This window comes from Thunnus thynnus, chromosome 14, assembly GCF_963924715.1.
Source record: "Thunnus thynnus chromosome 14, fThuThy2.1, whole genome shotgun sequence".
Taxonomy (NCBI): Eukaryota; Metazoa; Chordata; class Actinopteri; order Scombriformes; family Scombridae; genus Thunnus; species Thunnus thynnus.
In genome coordinates, this window is record NC_089530.1 from 2,605,888 (window position 1) to 2,623,622 (window position 17,735).

A 17,735-nucleotide genomic window follows, 5' to 3' on the forward strand; every position below is an offset into this window, starting at 1 on the left:
AAAAAGCTGTATCTTTTCAATACCAGTATCTGTGTTACACATATGTAGTCTTTACTCAACTAGCTTTACACGTTGACTCTCTTACCTGGGCTTTGGTTTATGTTGTTTAATGCTGCAGTGTGTGTTTGTCAGCTGGTCTGGTTTGCTACTGCTAGAGTTTGCTGATCCTCTCCGCTAACATTAGTGTCTGAGTGAGAGCGTAGAAAGTTCACAATATGCTTCGAGTTTATCTTGCGAAAGTAGTAAAGTAGTGATTCAATCAGAAACACTTGCAACCGCTGAAGATGAACTGCAAGATAAGTCTAGCAGGTGCACGCTGTAGACTTTCAGGATGCTGCACTGCCCTCGCTGTTGAGATCCGTCTTTGTTATTCTGTCAACATCACGTTATTAACTAACATTTAGAAAATTAAATCTTGACATTTGTGAATTGATTCAGAATCAGATTAGATAGAATCGAGAAATTTCCACACCTCTAATCAGCAGTAGCTTAATGTCAAAGTTGGCTCAAAGCAACAATTAAGCAGAGCAGAGCCAAAATTTTATTTAACCTTTGCAGCCAGTAAATGACAAAACAATGTTTGTATTTCACATAAAGTTGCTGTTTATAACACTTTTGCACAGAGGTACAGCTTTAACAGTAAAATACTTTGTGTCTTAACAAACATAGTATCACTGCATATTCAGAATTCACTGGGAAAAAAATCACCCACCACCCAGTTTCCTGTAATTTCTATAATGAAAAATCCCACCAAACAGACATTTTTCTCCTGTCACAGTCCTTGTATTGTTCAAAGCTACAAAGGTGTTGGCCAGTCATTGTTCTGTAATCTCTAACTAGCTAATTATTAACCTTCCACTTCCAAACTTACAGTTTAGTAAGAGCAGTATTCCATATTCCATCCATTCCAGCAAGGAAGCAATTATTACCACTAACATTTCTAAGAGCTAATGTGAAGACTGCAGACATATTTATTACCTGTATAGTTACAACTTTATCATTTTGAGTTCCCTGTAGCCTTAAAGAGTTGGTGAAGAACGCCTCTGTAGCTTGATGATGCTATCTTAAACAACAACAACAACAACAGTCTGCATGACTGTTAGACAGCTCTGTAGTAATCTTTTGTGTTAGTGAATGAGTCACAGTTTGTGTTTTATCATGTTAGTCACATTTTTAACCACTTCTTCTCTTCCAGTGATGACCAGTTGGAGGATTCAGACAGTGATGAGCATTCCCGGTCAGAGTCAGTAACAGGTATGAAGTTTGGCATTTCTAATATCTATGGTGCCCTTGATTTCAATTAACCGTATCTGCAGTCATGTGAATACGTTTGATGTGTCTGTGTTTCTCTTCACTTACTGTAGACTTTCAGCCTCATTACAATATCTATGGCTGGTGTCATGTTGTAGTGTGGAAACTCAGACCTCTTGTCTTGCTTCTGTTTCAGGCCAGCCGTCCCAGTGGGAGAGCATGGATGTGAGCCTAGGGGTGACGGCGCTCAGTGTGCTCCAGCAGCCAGAGAAGCTCCAGTGGGAGGTGGTGGCCAGTGTGCTGGAGGACACGGTCAAGGACCTGGAGGAGCTGGGTGCCAACCCATCATTAAACCAAGCCAAGGCCCATGGCCAGGCCAAAGCAAAGGACAAGGTCCCTGACCACCACAACATTCCTTTCCCCTGCCTGCTGGCCGGAGGCCTGCTCAGCTACCGCTCAGCATCCAGCACCCCCATGGCTGGGCCCCCGCCCTCAGCCCCAGCTTCAACACGCAGGACCACAGATGGTCCCCTTAGGACTCAGGGCCCTGAGCCCTTCCACCCTGGGCCTCTACAGGACCAGGGCCCCATGGAGATAGAAACCTGCAACACCCAGACTGCAGCCCAGGAGCAGGGCTTTCCTAACCTAGCAGGTTCCCAACCTCCAAGCCCCTCTTCTCTGCCAGCTGTGCGTAGGACTATACCCATGCTGCTGCTGTACAGTATCAGAGAGGTGGATGACAAGTCCTCAGGGCAGGTGTTTGCTCAAATGAATAACCTAATGAGCAAGGGGCTCCATGAGGAGGGCTTCACTGTGCCACAGATCATAGAGATGGAGTTCGACACACATGAGCAGCTTCTTCTCCAGGATCCTCCCATCACATACATTCAGCAGTTTGCAGATGCAGCCACTAATCTGGCAGGGTTAGACGGTCACGTGGACAAATGGAGCACACTAGCTGCAGCAACCGTCTCCACCCCGCCTCGACCTGGAGCACTGGTGCAGTGCTTGAGGCTGCCCAAACAGCTGGAAGAGGAGAATCTTTATGTGGACTCCATCACGCCCTGCTGGGACGGTGTGCATCTTCTGGTTGGGCTGCAGCCGTGCGGTGCTGAATCTCTGAGTGCTACAAACCAAGTGGAAGCCCTCAACAATCTCAACCGCCTGCACTCTGCTCTCTGCAACCAGCGCAAAGGAGACCCCCTACACCCAGTGGCCAATGGGGTTGAAGGCCATCACCCAGGGGGGTCACCGCCTCAAACACCCCTCATCCTGCCCCCAGGAGACCAGCAGCAGCAGCAGGAGAGGTCCCCGAGTGGAGGGGGCTACCTTGCACTCTACAAGCTCAACTACTCCACCCGTATTGTCACATTGGACGAGGAACCTGTCAAGGTGCAGCAGATCTGGGACCCTTCTGATGCCATCACATCTCATATACTGCTTCCTCCAGATGTGCTTGATAGCAGGGAGGATGACAGTGAAGAAGCTCCTGAGGAGGCTCTCCCCTCCGGTTCAAAAAATGGCTCGTCAGGGTTTGGAAGGGGCCCCGCGGGCTCTGCTGGCTCTGGAACTGGGACTGCATGTGGAGCAGCCACAACCAGCAGCAGCGCTCCTGTCACCAGCCCCTCCACCTCTGCCTCGAGCCACAAAGAGGGCAAGCGGTTAGAGGTGGCAGGCCTGGGCCACTTAGTGGTGACCACACGGGCCGGGTATATTATGATCCTGGATCTGTCCACGCTGGAAGTCCTGGCCAAGGTGGAGCCACCTAAGAAAGAGGGGTCAGCAGAGGAGACGGACCCCTTTGTCTCAGTTACGTATTGTTCTGGGACCGACCGCCTTTGTGCCTGCACCAAAGGTGAGTGTTTGGGACCTTTATCCCTGCAGACAGCAGCACTGTTTCTGTTACTACTGGTATGAACAACCTGTTCATACCAGTAGTAACAGTTCATACCTGCTTTATCTAAACAAAGTGAGAAAAATACAACTATCACAAACCACAGCTGCTATAAATATATAGATACAATTTTACAATAAAGAATAAGTAGAAATATAGTCCATGTGAAGAGAGCTGTTGAGTTTAAAAAATGATGTACAGGATGTTGACTGGAAAGGTGTAAATGTTCACAATAATCAGTACAATTAATGTGCAAGTGTAGTAATACAAATAGTTGCATGATAGATGTGATGAGTTCACACATGTGCAAGATAAGATTACAGATTTCACATTAGTATAACGTGTAGTGTCCATGGCTGCAAACAGAAAGAAAGTGTTCTTGTGGTGTGAGGTTTTGATCAAGATAAGACTGCAGCCTCTTGATGGAGGGGATTGTTTGAAAAAGTTTGTCTGGGATGGGAGGGATGTGTGTGTCTTTTTTACTTGATTGTATTTACAGTATTGTGTTTAACTCACTAGATAATAGTAAGACCTTTTCATTGACACTCTTTGGGTGTTACCTAATTCAAAAGTTAACATGCGCGTCTTGGTTTCTACTAAGGATGTAAATCTTTAATTTGATTCTTAGAAAACATTCAGTAATTTCCTAAAACAGTTGGCGTTGTAGTTTTTAGCAAATGTTACTCAAACAGGAGGATAGTATATAGAGTAATAGTGCATTTGTTTGAGACTACTTTCAAAGGCGGATTGATCCACATTTCATGTTCTAGTGAGTATTTTGGTGTGTGTGTGATTGAGACAAGGTAATGAAGAAGCATGTCACCCAGTGCAACAGTGTGACTCATTGATGTGTTTTTAATAGTTTTTGGACAACAATGGAGCTCTATGACACAGAGGAAGAAGAGTTACCTTATTAACAAGTATTGTTGTTGTTTAAGTCCTCCTATTCAACATGTATAAGCAGTACAGAAACATTTCATAAATGGTTTATAACACACTATGATAGTTATAAGCAGATATAAGGATGTATTTTTCACAGTATTTTTCATTAATTGTAACTTCTTCTATGAAGACACATTTTATATTATTACAACTGTGCTTCACTATATTGTAATTTTTCTGTTTATACAGCAGCCTCCACTGAGCACAGGAGGAGTTCTAGTTGTTGACAAAATACATTAATAAACACTTATATCTCCTAACAACTACATTATAGTGTTATAAACTATTTGTTAACAGTTCAGATAGTGCTTATAAATGGTAAATAGGGGGACTTAAAGTCAAGTGTTACCAGATCTCTTCATGGGATTTGTTGACTATAAGAAAAATATCAAATATCACCAGTGTTTATCCTTCACAAATAATTGAGATATTTGTTAATGTTGGTTTGTGTACACCTGTGGAGTCTCTGAAAACTAAAAAGCAAAGTTAACTGTTTTGGCTGTAAAATTTAAACCTTTCATGGGGCTTAAAAATAGTTTCAACGCAGAGTAAAGTAAAAAACATTGAAGTGTTATCCATTCACCTAAAATTAACCTTAAGAGATGGAAAACTCCTCACATTTTGGTAAATGTGTTGTTTTGAGATCAAAATAGGTCACTTAATGAGATTGGTGTAGATCCAAGGAGAATTGGTTCATTTTAACCTCAGCAAGACAAATCCTTGGTTTGGGGCACAGAATTCCAATTATGTGGTTTGGAGCCTTCTACTCATGTAAACCCTGAGAACCTCTAATATGCGCCTTGAAGGGCGTCTTGTGCGTGGCCATGACAACGGCAAAACAACAAAGCAACAGCAAAACGACAAACTGGTTTCATTCCTTCAAGTGTTAAGTTAGTGGTTTTCATGATCCTGTTATCTGTTTACTTCAAAGCTCACACAGGAAACAGTTTGGATGAAATGTCATGTCGCAATAACCGACACTTTAGTTTATTTGATCCGTATTTTAAACAACAGAGTAGCACGGTAATACCTCCTTAGTAATAACATTATTTTTTATAGTTTTATTGTATTATTATAGTAAACAAATTCCTGTTTGCATCTATGTTACTTGTCACATGTAATTATGCACATACACTAGATGTAAGCTTTTTTTGAATTTTGCCTGATAGTGGGAGAGTGTTAATATAGAAGCTAGTATAAACAGATTTTCAACATTTTTTTTTATCTTGTTGTCTTCTTGTTTTTGTCTCATTGAAGTATTCAGCTCCCACATCTTTTTATTCCTTTTTATATGTTTTATTTGGGGTTGTTTTACTCCAGAATGGCTGTTAGAATTGGCTTTCATACAGATGCAAATATACTTAAAAGTAACTAGAAATGAGCATGTAAAGCCAATATGTTTCAAAATGTTCTCCTGGGGAAGCACATCCCCGGACCCTGCTGCTGTAGTAGCAGGCAATGTTGTCACCTTTTTTTTACCCCTTAACTGTTTGCACCCCTGAACTTTCAAATAAATCAATAAGTGCATTTTGCTGGATACACAATTAAACCATCAGAATACTGCTAATGTCTATTACCATGGTTACTTACTACTAACAACAGATGTTGTTTTTACTCATTCAGCGTGCACTGTAATGTGAATTTGTGATTTATGCTCTTGAATAAGTACAAAAAATAGTTTTCCTTCCATCAGAAAGTTAAATGTGAAGCCCTGCTGTAGAATACATGTTCTCTCATATATCTTTATGCCAATTCTGTTTATATAATTCACTGTATCCATACAGTGTAGTGGTTCAGCACCTGTATAGATGAACATTCAAAAATTACAAACCTATTGTTGGTGTTGAAATACTGTAAGAATTTGTAGGTATTCATTTTGCTTCTGCTCTTGCCTGAAGGTGGAGAACTTCATTTCCTTCAAATTGGAGGTGTGTGTGACGATATAGATGATGGAGACATGTTTATTGATGGCCCCCTTTCTAAAGGGGCTGAACTGCTGCTCGAGGGGGCCAAGCCCTCCTCCAACCCCTCTAGCCCTGGGATCACAGGTACAACTGACACAAGACACACTCAGTCATTATTTACATGAGGTTTAGCACATGAACCAGACACATTTCAGTGCTCAGTTCTTCAGCCGCTCTGTGTTATTGTTAAGCTGATGTCCCACAACTTGTCTCCCACCTGCTCTTTGCGCAGGAGTGGACCTCCTGGTGGACCAACCGCTGACCACGGAGAGCCTGATGTCGCTGGTGGAGCTGACACGCTTCGAGACGTTGACCCCACGCTTCTCGGCCACAGTGCCACCGTGCTGGGTGGAGGTGCAGCAAGAGCAGCAGCAACGACGACACCCGCAGCACCTTCACCAGCAGCACCACGGAGATGCAGCACAGCACACCCGCACCTGGAAGCTTCAGAGCGACAGGTAGCTTCAAACTATTCATATTTAGATTCTCAAAAAGGGGTGAAGAGGCAACAAAGGTCTCCTCCTCCTATGAGTCATCTATTATGATTTAGTTTACTGTCACCCACTTACTCATTATCCTCGGAAAAACTATGAACTAACCAATGTTCAAAACGAAATTAAAAGACTTTTGCCATCAGCATAAATTTCCTTGGCTGATGTCTTGTTGGTGTCTCATTTTTATATTTGTGTTTTTGATAAAAGGCCATCTTTGACCTTATTTATATCGTTACTGTTTTCTCTCTGCAGCTCCAGCTGGGACGAGCATGTCTTTGAGTTGGTGCTGCCTAAGGCCTGCATGGTTGGCCATGTGGATTTCAAGTTTGTCCTGAATGCCAACATCGTCAACATTCCTCAGATCCAGGTCACGTTACTGAAGAACAAAGCACCCGGGCTGGGCAAAGTCAGCGGTGAGAACGCTGTTTTTAAATCACATTCAGATCTGAGATGGTAGATTGTTCTCAGCAACGATGATGGCATGACCAGAGCTGCCATGTGTTTTTTTTTTTTTTTGCAGTTTTGGTCTTTTTTCAATTTTGCTCTTACCTGGTAGAAGTGACACTAGTCGTGTCTCTTATCTCTTTAACAGAGACGGCGGTTGACAGACAGATCTCCTTCCCCCTCTCCAATGTCCTCCATGCCAACGGGGAGAGGAACGGCCAGCCTCTGCTGCATGACTTCACAGAAGACATCCAGTTCATGGACATAGAGGAGACATCAGGTAAAGAATCCAACCACTTTAGTTTACTCATAAGCCATTAGGTCATCAGTTTTTTCTGAAAGACACCAACAATTCTCCAACATTTTGTCCTGCAAATAGCTGTCACTCTCCCAAAGCATCATCATCATAGCCACTAAAATGACATTTCCCTTTATCATAGTTTAAGCCAATACAATCAAATATCCAAGATTCTTTGTCCAAATGAGCAGAAAACTGTCTGAATTTCATTTCTTATTGTGACTTGCAAACAATCCTCAATAGCAAATTTAAATATCCTTCAAGCCTCAGGTCATCGCAACACACCTCACCTTAAGTAAGCCTGGTCAGGTTAGGCTAATCCATTGTTGCTAACTTTGGGGCTAACACCCTTCACTTTTCCAGCAGTTGGGGAAACAACAGACGAGAATTTTCTTGGTCTTCAGAAGCTGCAGCATTTATTAACTGACACACTGTAGTCTGTACTGTACATTTACTGCCAGATTGACACCTTACTGCTAACCTTTTCCTCTGCTCCGCTCACATTCACCGTCACTTTTCTGCCATCTCTCTGGCTCAACCACACACTCGCTACACACACTCACACATTACACACTGCCCTATTCCTTAATGGAGCAATGCTTCCAAGAGTTTCCTGGGCAACAACGCAGAGGTTGACTCACATTTTGGAACAGCGCTGCACAGAGGCTCCCAAACACTATTGATTTCCAAATGAATGGATATTTGGCATTATTTTTGGCATTAAAACCAAATATTTTTTGGCTTGGTGGGGGTTCTTGTTGGCCTCGTGGCCCATCAGGCCTGTACTATTGTAGCAGAAACACTGCACTGTCTGTTGTGTTTATATGTGGTATGTCTGTTGTTCTTGTTTGCGTTTGTGATGTAAGACATAAAACAGCCTTGTGCTAAAACACACTTGCACACAGTTGCAGTGTTGATGGGGGCATGTTGCTTCAGGTACTGCTGAGAAATGTGTTCTCACACAGGATTTTACAACTCTAGAAAGTCGTCATGGTGGCATTTATTATATATTTTGTCATGATGATCCCGAGGTAAACACTAGAAATACAGTGTTCATGTTTCAGATGTTATTTACCAGCAATGTGTGCATTGCATGTGTGTGATTGGTGGCTGCACGGCTGCCAGCTTGTCAGTGAAATACAGTAATATTTAGCATTGATGTCTTAAACTTCCTACTCCATCTTTTAAGGCAGACGGTGCAGTTCAACATTCTGAAACTGTTATTATGTGTATTGTCCACCTTGAGTAAAGTAGTGCTTCATGTGTTGGTTGTAGGCTCCATGCTGTGTCCGTTCCTAGAGGACCACAAGGAGGACATCCTGTGTGGTCCAGTGTGGCTGGCCAGTGGGCTGGACCTCTCTGGCCACGCAGGCATGCTCAGCCTCACCAGCCCCAAGCTGGTCAAAGGTAACAACAGCTATACATAATCTACATCTACTGACCACAACCTTACACTTCAGCCAGCATCCAGGAAGTTGTGTATATGTGTGTGTGTGTGTCAGTGTTTCTCAGTTGTCCTGTTCCTACCTCCTCTGCAGGCATGGCGGGAGGGAAGTACCGCTCCTTCCTGGTTCACATCAAGGCAGTGAGTGACAAGGGCATGGAGGACAGCCCCCGACCTGTGGTGAGAATGCCCAGTGCTAAGCCCCAGAGCACCAAAGCCCACTCACTGTCCACCCTGCTGCAGAGGGCTCAGGCCTCCAAGGTACAAATTCATCCTCTAGTTTCTAGAAACATGTTTTTTTCTCAATGGCTTTTGGATAGAAAATTGTAGATATTTTATCAGATGTATTTGAAACTATCAAAGTCGTAACAACGTCATAACAACACATGTCATCTCTATGGATAATAAATGTAAAAAAAGTTGTAATATTAACGATGTGTTCCTTGAAGTACAACCATTAAAACAAAATGACACTCAACAACTGACACCTTCTATTATTGGTTTAATTCTTATCTATCTGTGTGTGTGTGTGTGTGTGTGTGTAGGAGAAGGTATCTGCAGTGAAGACAGAGACCCCCGCACCCTCCAAGAAAGTAGAAAACCTGCGAGGCTGTGACCTGCTGCAGGAAGTGTCAGTCACAATCAGAAGGTTCAAGAAAACGTCGATACCCAAAGAAAGGTCAGATCACTTTTGAGAGTTGGGACATTACAAACTTTGCCAAAAGTAACATTTACAGTAAGAATACATGTGCTGGTGTTAATAATAATAATAATAATTCTAATAATAAAACAGTCCAGTCAGATGACAGTTCCTCCTTTGTGCGTTTTTCAACTCAACTGTACATATTGTAGAAGTCAACTTTAAACTGGAATGTGGTTTTTTGCTCTTCTATGCTTTTCAGGGTCCAGCGTTGTGCTATGCTGCAGTTCCCAGACTTTCACGAGAAGCTTCTGGATGCGCTATGCCGGCGGACAGAAGGCAGCCCGGCCACTGAGCATGCCCAGAGCCTCATCCTAGACATCTTGTGTTGGCTGGCCGGGGTTTTTGCCAACGGACCCTGCAGGTAGGACTGAACCTGAAGACAGCATCATCTAGGACATCTAGTTAGCATGTTACTTCCACTTTGACGTTTTACACAGACCAGTAATACATCCCGTGGCTTGTTTTCAGCTTACGAGAAGGAAAGGAGGGCCTGCTGGCCAAAACCCGGACCAGGCTAACAGATATTGTGCGGATGTGTTTCTTCGAGGCTGGCCGGAGCATCGCGCATAAATGTGCTCGCTTTCTTGCACTTTGTATCAGGTAAGAAACATGTCGGAATTCAACGATGATGCTTTGATGAAGTTTTAGGTTCATGTGGAGATAATGATGAACGTGTTGTGTTATTTCTCACTGCAGCAATGGGAAAGGGGAACCAAGTCAGCAGGGTTTCGGTGTGAGTCTTCTGAAGGCTCTGCTAGACAATATGCCTTACTTGCCTGCGGCAGCAACAGGCGGTAAGTAACCGAGCAACATACAGCACCTTTCCCTCATCTCTCTTTCCTCACTCCCCAACATTCATTTTGTAACCTCTCCCTCCCCCTGTCTGCTTTCAGGCTCGGTGTTCTGGTACTTTGTGTTACTGAACTATGTGAAGGAGGAGGACTTGGCGGGCTGCAGCACTGCCTGCGCCTCCCTGCTCACAGCCATCTCTCGACAGCTGCAGGACCGCCTCACCCCACTGGAGGCACTGCTGCAGACCAGGTACTTCTCCAAATATTCAGTTCAAGAGGCGCTGTAGGCTAGTGATGCACAGCATTTCATCAGAACTTAGTATTAAGTTAATTAACTTTAACTAGTTCCACCTACACAGTCATAGACTGCTTGGTATTGTCTCATTAGGAGTTACATCCTTAATGTTTATTCCAATCCCCTCCTGTCTGTTTCCCTGCAGGTACGGCCTGTACAGCTCTCCGTTTGACCCGGTGCTCTTTGACCTGGAGGTCAGTGGTTCCTCCTGTAAGAATGCCTTCAACAGCAGCATCGGAGTCCAGTCAGATGAGATTGACCTCTCTGACATCCTCTCAGGTAGGATGTATGCACTGATTCACATCATGTTACAGCCATGTGACTCTGATGAGCTTTTAACATGCACATTGTGGAATGAAGATCAAGATACCAAAGAACTATGGGAACTGGGAACTATGTAAAAAAGGGCTACAAATAAAGGACGTAGCACTCCAAAAACCAGTACATTTAACTTCCTCTACTATGTAATTGTGAAATGGTGAAAAGCAGGAGAGAGTTCAACATTTATTTTTAACAGAGACTCCTGATGTTTTCTTGAATGGGCTTTTGTTTTGGATGTCGTCTGTCCTGCAGGGAATGGAAAAGTGAGCAGCTGTGCAGCAGCGGAGGGCAGCTTCACAGCATTAACAGGACTCCTGGAGGTGGAGCCTTTGCACTTTACTTGTATCTCCACTAGTGACGGCACACGGGTGGAACGCGATGACGCCAGCATGTTCACTGGTAAACATGACTACTTCTTTATTTTACTTGTCTTTAGCACGAGTCACATGAACCAGTCATTGGCTGAACTCTACTCTTTGACTGCAGTGAGTACGTTTGGTGTGACCCCTGCGGTGGGCGGCCTGTCGACAGGAACGGTTGGTGAAGCTTCTACAGCTCTTAGCTCTGCGGCCCAGGTGGCGCTCCAGTCACTGTCCCACGCCATGGTGTCGGCCGAGCAGCAGCTGCAGGTCCTGCAGGAGAAACAGCAGCAGCTGCTGAAGCTGCAGCAGCAGGTGAAAGAGCAACACAAACACACACAGTTTCACTTTAGAGATAGTGCAAGTTTCAGGTACTTTTTGGGGTTACCGGAAGTACTGCATCTGCATACTGCATCTCTATTGGCCAGGAGCGGTTGAAAGACAAAACAAAACAAAAGATGCATGAGAAGATGTCAAAGTATCTGACATGCATGATGATGCATCACACAGCCAAACAGTGCCGGGAAAAATTAAAAAGATGAACCAAAATTACAGAAAAACAAAGGATCGTAATGTGTGCAGGGGAGGAAAAACTACGTAGTTGTTTGACAGATTGGACTCTGTTTTAGGCCACTGGCTTGTTTGTGCAAGCCTCAGCAGTCCCCTGGATTCTAAATAAGATTAACAACAAATAAACAGAGCTACAAATGACTTAGTTGGTCTGGCTCTGGCCTTTTTAATTACATGCATCTAAAACATCCCGGTTTTTTAAAAGAAAGTGGAAACACAGGGAACCTTGTATCAAAGTCTTACAGCTTCATAGAGTTCATGTATGTACAGGTTGTTACATTCCTGCAGGCGGAAAGGGCCAATAGTGTGTTATGAGAACAACCTTTACCATGTCATAACAATGACACTGGTGCCCAGATTTGTTGAACTGATTCTCTAGTAGTGGTTGGTTTTTCTGTAGTTTTTTTCTCTATTTTTCTTGTTCTCTACCTTTTTTTCCACCACCCCTAATTATGGCTCTAAGTAATGATTATTTTCTCGATCAATCAATTAGTTGTTTGGTCCATAAAATGTCAGAAAATGTTGATCACTGTCTCCCAAAGCCCAAAGTGACGTCCTCAAATGTCTTGTTTTGTCCAGACCAACAGTCCACAACCCAAAGATATATAGTTTACTGTCATAGACTAAAGAACCAGAAAATATTCACATTTAAGAAACTTGAATCAGAGAATTTGGACTTTTTTTTAAATAAAAAACGACTCAAAACAATTAATTGATGATCTAAATAGTGGTTGATTAATTGAATAGTTGCCAACTGACTGATTAATCGACTAACTAAGGAAGTGCAGATGTAGATTGTCTGGAGGTTGTTGCTGCTATAATAGCAGTGGGGTGTTTTGATCTTGTGGTTTGTGAATCCTCGCTGTGTCTGCTGAACAGAAGGCCAAGCTGGAGGCCAAGCTGCATCAGACCACCTCTGCAGCTGCCGCTGCCTCTGGTGTGGGGCCCATCCACAACTCTGTGCCTTCCAACCCCTCCTCTGCTCCGGGCTTCTTCATTCACCCCTCTGACGTCATCCCGCCGACACCTAAAACCACGCCCCTCTTCATGACTCCTCCTCTCACGCCGCCCAACGAGGCGGTGTCAGCGGCCTTCAGTGCTGAGCTGGCTCACCTGTTCCCCGGCTCCATGATGGACCCCGGGCCTGTCAACCTGGCTGCACACAAGAACACCCAAAAAGCCAAGCCGGTTAGTAACATGCAGCTTGATGCTGAGGTAATCATAGCTGGCTCCTCTCCTATAGGGTGGGTATCTACTGACAAGATAGAAGATTTTAGTTTATTTTTGTATAATAAATAGATCGTCTTTTTGCAACTCTTACAATTCTCGTTCAGTTTTCAGGTTCTGACTACTATCATCTCAACCCTAAGAGAATCTTTAAGAGCAACTGAAACATCAAATGAATCTATATTGTAATATACATTGACCAAATGATATGGAAAACATTATTATATCATTACAGCATATAATCCCCATCCCCAGATTTATACAAAAACATATTTATTTTTCCCCCATGCTTATGTTTCTCTAAATATGAATAAGGTGTTAGTTATTATTTAGTTATTAGAATGGCTTCCAAACTAAGTAGAGTTGGTGTAATTGTTCTATACATCAGTTCAAGTGAATAATAAAAGTGTGGTTTTTATTCCAAACATGTGAACACATACAAGGAAAATACACTTAATACTTTTTTATTAAATTCCTTCACCACAAATATGATATGAGTCTAGACAGACATGGATGTAAACTGTAACCTGACTGGTTGGTGGAGGCAGACAACCCTGAGGCCATATTTCTAGTTTTGTTCAAAAATGAGAAAATCTTTCAAGTTCCTTTTTTTTTTTTAAAAATTTTCGAATGTTATCTTTTTGCCACAGAGTCCCATGGGCAGCGGTCTGGCTCTGGCCATTTCCCAGGCATCTCACTTCCTGCAGCCTCCTCCGCACCAGTCCATCATCATAGAGCGGATGCATTCTGGTATGTCATTTAGAAATATTCCATATTTATCAGCTGACTGATGGTTGAAAATATCTACTAACACAGACTTGTATCTAGTGAAATCCAATGTTTGAAACAGTTTTGGGAGGAAAAAAAGTGTTTTTTTTTTGTTTTTTTTCCTTAAAGAAAATAAATAATGCGTCTCAGTAGCTGAATGGTAAATGCTCGTGCCACTTAACCACAACATCCCTAGTTCTATTCCAGCCAGGGACCATTGTTGCATGTCATACCCATCTCTCTCTCTCTCCACTGCCCACTGTCCAATGAAGGCAATAATGTTTCAGTTTCATTAAACAGTCTTGAACATCTCAGGTCAGTCAAGTCAGGTTTCTCCAGACTGAGCTTTTTGTTTCTCCTATCCCTTTCTCCCAGGAGCTCGTCGCTTTGTCACGCTGGACTTCGGCCGTCCCGTCCTGCTGACTGATGCTCTGATCCCGACCTGTGGGGACCTGGCCTCTCTATCTATAGACATCTGGACGCTGGGTGAGGAGGTGGACGGCCGCAGGCTGGTGGTGGCCACCGACATCAGCACCCATTCTCTCATTCTTCACGACCTGCTGCCACCTCCTGTTTGCAGATTCATGAAGGTCTGTCTGTCTGTCTGTCTGTATTTTGCTTTGGATAGTTGCAGGACAGCCGACCTGATATTTTTAAGTTTTCAAGTAGTCTGCCACAATGATTTGAGGTTCTTCTCTTTGTTTCCTGTCTACAACCCTCAGATCACTGTGATTGGTCGCTATGGCAGCACCAATGCTCGGGCGAAGATCCCGCTGGGCTTCTACTATGGCCACACATACATCTTGCCATGGGAGAGTGAACTGAAGCTGATGCACGATCCTCTGCGGGGTGAGAGCGAGGCAGCCAGTCAGCCGGATGTGGATCAGCACTTGACCATGATGGTGGCTCTGCAGGAAGACATCCAGTGCAGGTACGACAGGAAGTACATCAACTCCAGCACTTTCATATTCCAACTGCAATACCAGTTTGTTGGGTTGACTGACTTCTAATTAATGATAATAAAATCTGCTCTCTAGATTAGTCATTTCCTCAAGCATTAGTGAAAAAGAGAGATTTTTAAATGTGGCCTAAAATAGGAACAAATATACATGGGAAACTTCTTTGTGACACTGGCCATGCCGTAACATTTGGGATTTTATTTTATGGGTTGATAAAATCTGTCCTCTCCTCTTGTTCATCAGGTACAATCTAGCTTGCCATCGGCTGGAGACCCTCCTGCAGAACATCGACTTGCCGCCTCTCAACAGCGCCAACAACGCCCAGTACTTCTTACGTAAACCAGACAAGGTGGTGGAGGAGGACCAGCGCGTCTTCTCAGCCTACCAGGACTGCATCCAGCTGCAGCTGCAACTCAACCTGGCTCACCACGCCGTCCAGAGGCTGCGCGTGTCACTGGGCGCCAGCCGCAAGTCGCTCCCCACAGCCGGGGCTCCGGAGGCCCAGGAGCTGGTCCACAACTCCTCCACAGAGCAGCTGAGGACCATCATCCGCTACCTGCTGGACACACTGCTCAGCCTGCTGCACTCCAACAACGGTAAGCAGGGAACTGGACAGCTGTTTTGTTCCCTTAATAAAACCCGTGGAAGATGGAGAGCATCCTGATTCACACCTCATTCACTCATGCATCTGTTTGTTTTCAGGCCACTCGGTGCCCTCGGTGCTCCAGAGTACCTTCCATGCCCAGGCCTGCGAGGAGCTCTTCAAACACCTTTGCATCAGCGGGACGCCTAAGATCCGTCTTCACGCCGGCCTGCTGCTGGTGCAGCTGTGTGGAGGCGAGCGCTGGTGGGGTCAGTTCCTCTCCAACGTATTGCAGGAGCTCTACAACTCTGAGCAGCTGCTCATCTTCCCCCAGGACAGGTAGGGACCATCACATTCCATACACGTGCCCCCCAAGTTTTACTGCTTGATGTTGAAGATGATGAAAAAGCTTATGTGCAGGCAGTGTTGGATGCTGCAGATAGTGACTTAGTATTTTCCATCTCTCTTCATCTCAGGGTGTTCATGCTCCTGTCCTGCATCGGCCAAAGATCTCTAAGCAACAGTGGTGTGTTGGAGGGTCTCCTCAACCTCCTGGACAGTCTGCTGTCTCCACTACAGCAGCCACAAGCTGCTGCCCAGCGCAGAACTGAAGGTAAAGCAGCCATCATCACTGTTGTAAATGTGCATTTCCAGACATTTTCTGGAGCAGAAATTACAGAAAGAGTTGTATGTCTTTGTGAATATGTACATTAACAGTTAGTCATTTGGCAGATGCTTTTGTCCAAAGCAATGTACACATGAGTTTGGTTATGTGTGTGTTTTCCAGGTGTTTTGGATATCCCCATGATCAGCTGGGTGGTGATGTTGGTTTCTAGACTGTTGGACTATGTAGCCAGTATAGAAGATGAAGCCTCAGGTGGGAAGAAGCACCTTGGAGGAAAAGAGCGGGAGAGAAGTTTTACAGGTACATGAACTGCATAACTGTCCTTAAAACGTCATGATTTAACTTTAACCATTACTTTCATTATCGATTAATCTGTTGATTATTTTCTCGATTAATCGATTAGTTGTTGGGTCCATAAAATGTCAGAAAATGGTGAAAAATGTTGCTCACTGTTTCCCAGAGCCCATGGTGATGTCTTGAAATGTCTTGTTTTGTCCACAACAGTCCAAAGATATTCACTTTACTCTCATAGAGGACTAAAGAAACCAGAAAATACTCACATTTGAGAAGCTGGAACCAGAGAATTTGGACTTTTTTTTTCATAAAAAATGACTCAACCGGATTAATCAGTCATCAAAATAGTTGGCAATTAATTTAATAGTTGGCAATTAATGGATTAATCGTTGCAGCTTTACCTACAATGTACATGTTTCATTCCACAACAGCTTTACTTTCTGAAGTTGTAAAGTCCAAAGAACAGGAAAAAAATGTAATGTCATTGACAAATGATTGATCACCATTTTATATCTAATGCTGCTTGGATCTCATTTGGGTTGTAGGAGTGTTGGCTTGAGTAGGCTCTTATTGTAAGACTTTGATACAATACACGTTTTTTCAAAGCACTCATAACACACTCTTCCTCAGCTGCTTCCAGCAATGTACTACAGCTCCTAGCAAACACATCACATTTTCTTCCAAAATGTAAATTTTAGTCCAGCACTTGGTGTGTTTGTGATTGTATGCGTGATTTAACTCTGTTTTTTTGGGGGATCTATCTTCCAGGCATTCAGTGGAGCTTCATCAATAACAGCCTTCAGTCTCAGAACTCCAGCAGGTCAGCTAAAGGCAGCAGCAGCCTGGACAGACTCTACTCCCGCAAGATCCGCAAGCAGCTCGTCCACCACAAGCAGGTAAATGTGTCTCACTCCAACACCAACACACCTTTAAACCCACACTCACAAATGTGTGTTTTGAACAGCCAAATACAGTCATTTTAAAAATATAAAAATATATGATAATGTACATACAAGTCTGTTAGATCTGTGTTTGACTCCTTTGCACCTCTCATGAAACTGCAGCATGAGATGGGTTGTCTGCTTTTTGCAGTGCGTATGTTTATCGTGCCCTTTTTATTGTAGCAGTTAAATCTATTGAAAGCAAAACAGAAAGCTTTGGTGGAGCAGATCGAGAAGGAGAAGATCCAAAGCAACAAAGGCTCCTCCTACAAACTGCTGGTGGAGCAGGCCAAGCTCAAACAAGCCACATCAAAGGTGAGCAGCTCATCATTCACTGCTGCACAGAGCTCATAGCGCACTAATGACTGTATTAGTTCATATTCACTACTCTCATCAAGCTGGTTTCCAGCAGCATCAGGCAGCTGTTAGAACTGACAGTATGTTACCTGCCCAGCACCAAACAGCAGACAGAGTTAGAGACCAGCTAGTGGAGCCAGATGTTTTTCTCAGGAGTTGGTGGAGACCAAAACAGAGCTAACATGTGGACACAAACACAACTTGCTAACAC

General features: G+C 43.8%; 1 protein-coding gene across 7 annotated transcripts in view; it reads left to right on the forward strand.

Annotated features, from left to right (window-relative positions):
• birc6 (baculoviral IAP repeat containing 6) overlaps nucleotides 1–17,735 on the forward strand; it is a 126,124-nt gene that overhangs the window by 16,744 nt on the left and 91,645 nt on the right. For 6 of the 7 annotated variants that reach the window (XM_067609317.1, XM_067609319.1, XM_067609322.1 and 3 more), the window contains exons 9-34: nucleotides 1,196–1,254; nucleotides 1,448–3,106; nucleotides 5,986–6,135; nucleotides 6,284–6,509; nucleotides 6,798–6,958; nucleotides 7,138–7,269; nucleotides 8,563–8,694; nucleotides 8,826–8,992; nucleotides 9,277–9,410; nucleotides 9,634–9,795; nucleotides 9,903–10,034; nucleotides 10,131–10,228; nucleotides 10,328–10,475; nucleotides 10,666–10,799; nucleotides 11,094–11,240; nucleotides 11,328–11,515; nucleotides 12,650–12,958; nucleotides 13,648–13,747; nucleotides 14,141–14,355; nucleotides 14,488–14,696; nucleotides 14,968–15,320; nucleotides 15,427–15,646; nucleotides 15,784–15,920; nucleotides 16,095–16,232; nucleotides 16,995–17,122; nucleotides 17,351–17,482. In XM_067609317.1, coding sequence (XP_067465418.1) covers nucleotides 1,196–1,254; nucleotides 1,448–3,106; nucleotides 5,986–6,135; nucleotides 6,284–6,509; nucleotides 6,798–6,958; nucleotides 7,138–7,269; nucleotides 8,563–8,694; nucleotides 8,826–8,992; nucleotides 9,277–9,410; nucleotides 9,634–9,795; nucleotides 9,903–10,034; nucleotides 10,131–10,228; nucleotides 10,328–10,475; nucleotides 10,666–10,799; nucleotides 11,094–11,240; nucleotides 11,328–11,515; nucleotides 12,650–12,958; nucleotides 13,648–13,747; nucleotides 14,141–14,355; nucleotides 14,488–14,696; nucleotides 14,968–15,320; nucleotides 15,427–15,646; nucleotides 15,784–15,920; nucleotides 16,095–16,232; nucleotides 16,995–17,122; nucleotides 17,351–17,482 — 5,770 coding nt within the window. The remainder of the gene's footprint in view (nucleotides 1–1,195; nucleotides 1,255–1,447; nucleotides 3,107–5,985; nucleotides 6,136–6,283; nucleotides 6,510–6,797; nucleotides 6,959–7,137; nucleotides 7,270–8,562; nucleotides 8,695–8,825; nucleotides 8,993–9,276; nucleotides 9,411–9,633; nucleotides 9,796–9,902; nucleotides 10,035–10,130; nucleotides 10,229–10,327; nucleotides 10,476–10,665; nucleotides 10,800–11,093; nucleotides 11,241–11,327; nucleotides 11,516–12,649; nucleotides 12,959–13,647; nucleotides 13,748–14,140; nucleotides 14,356–14,487; nucleotides 14,697–14,967; nucleotides 15,321–15,426; nucleotides 15,647–15,783; nucleotides 15,921–16,094; nucleotides 16,233–16,994; nucleotides 17,123–17,350; nucleotides 17,483–17,735) is intronic. The other variant, XM_067609318.1, reaches the window with a different exon arrangement.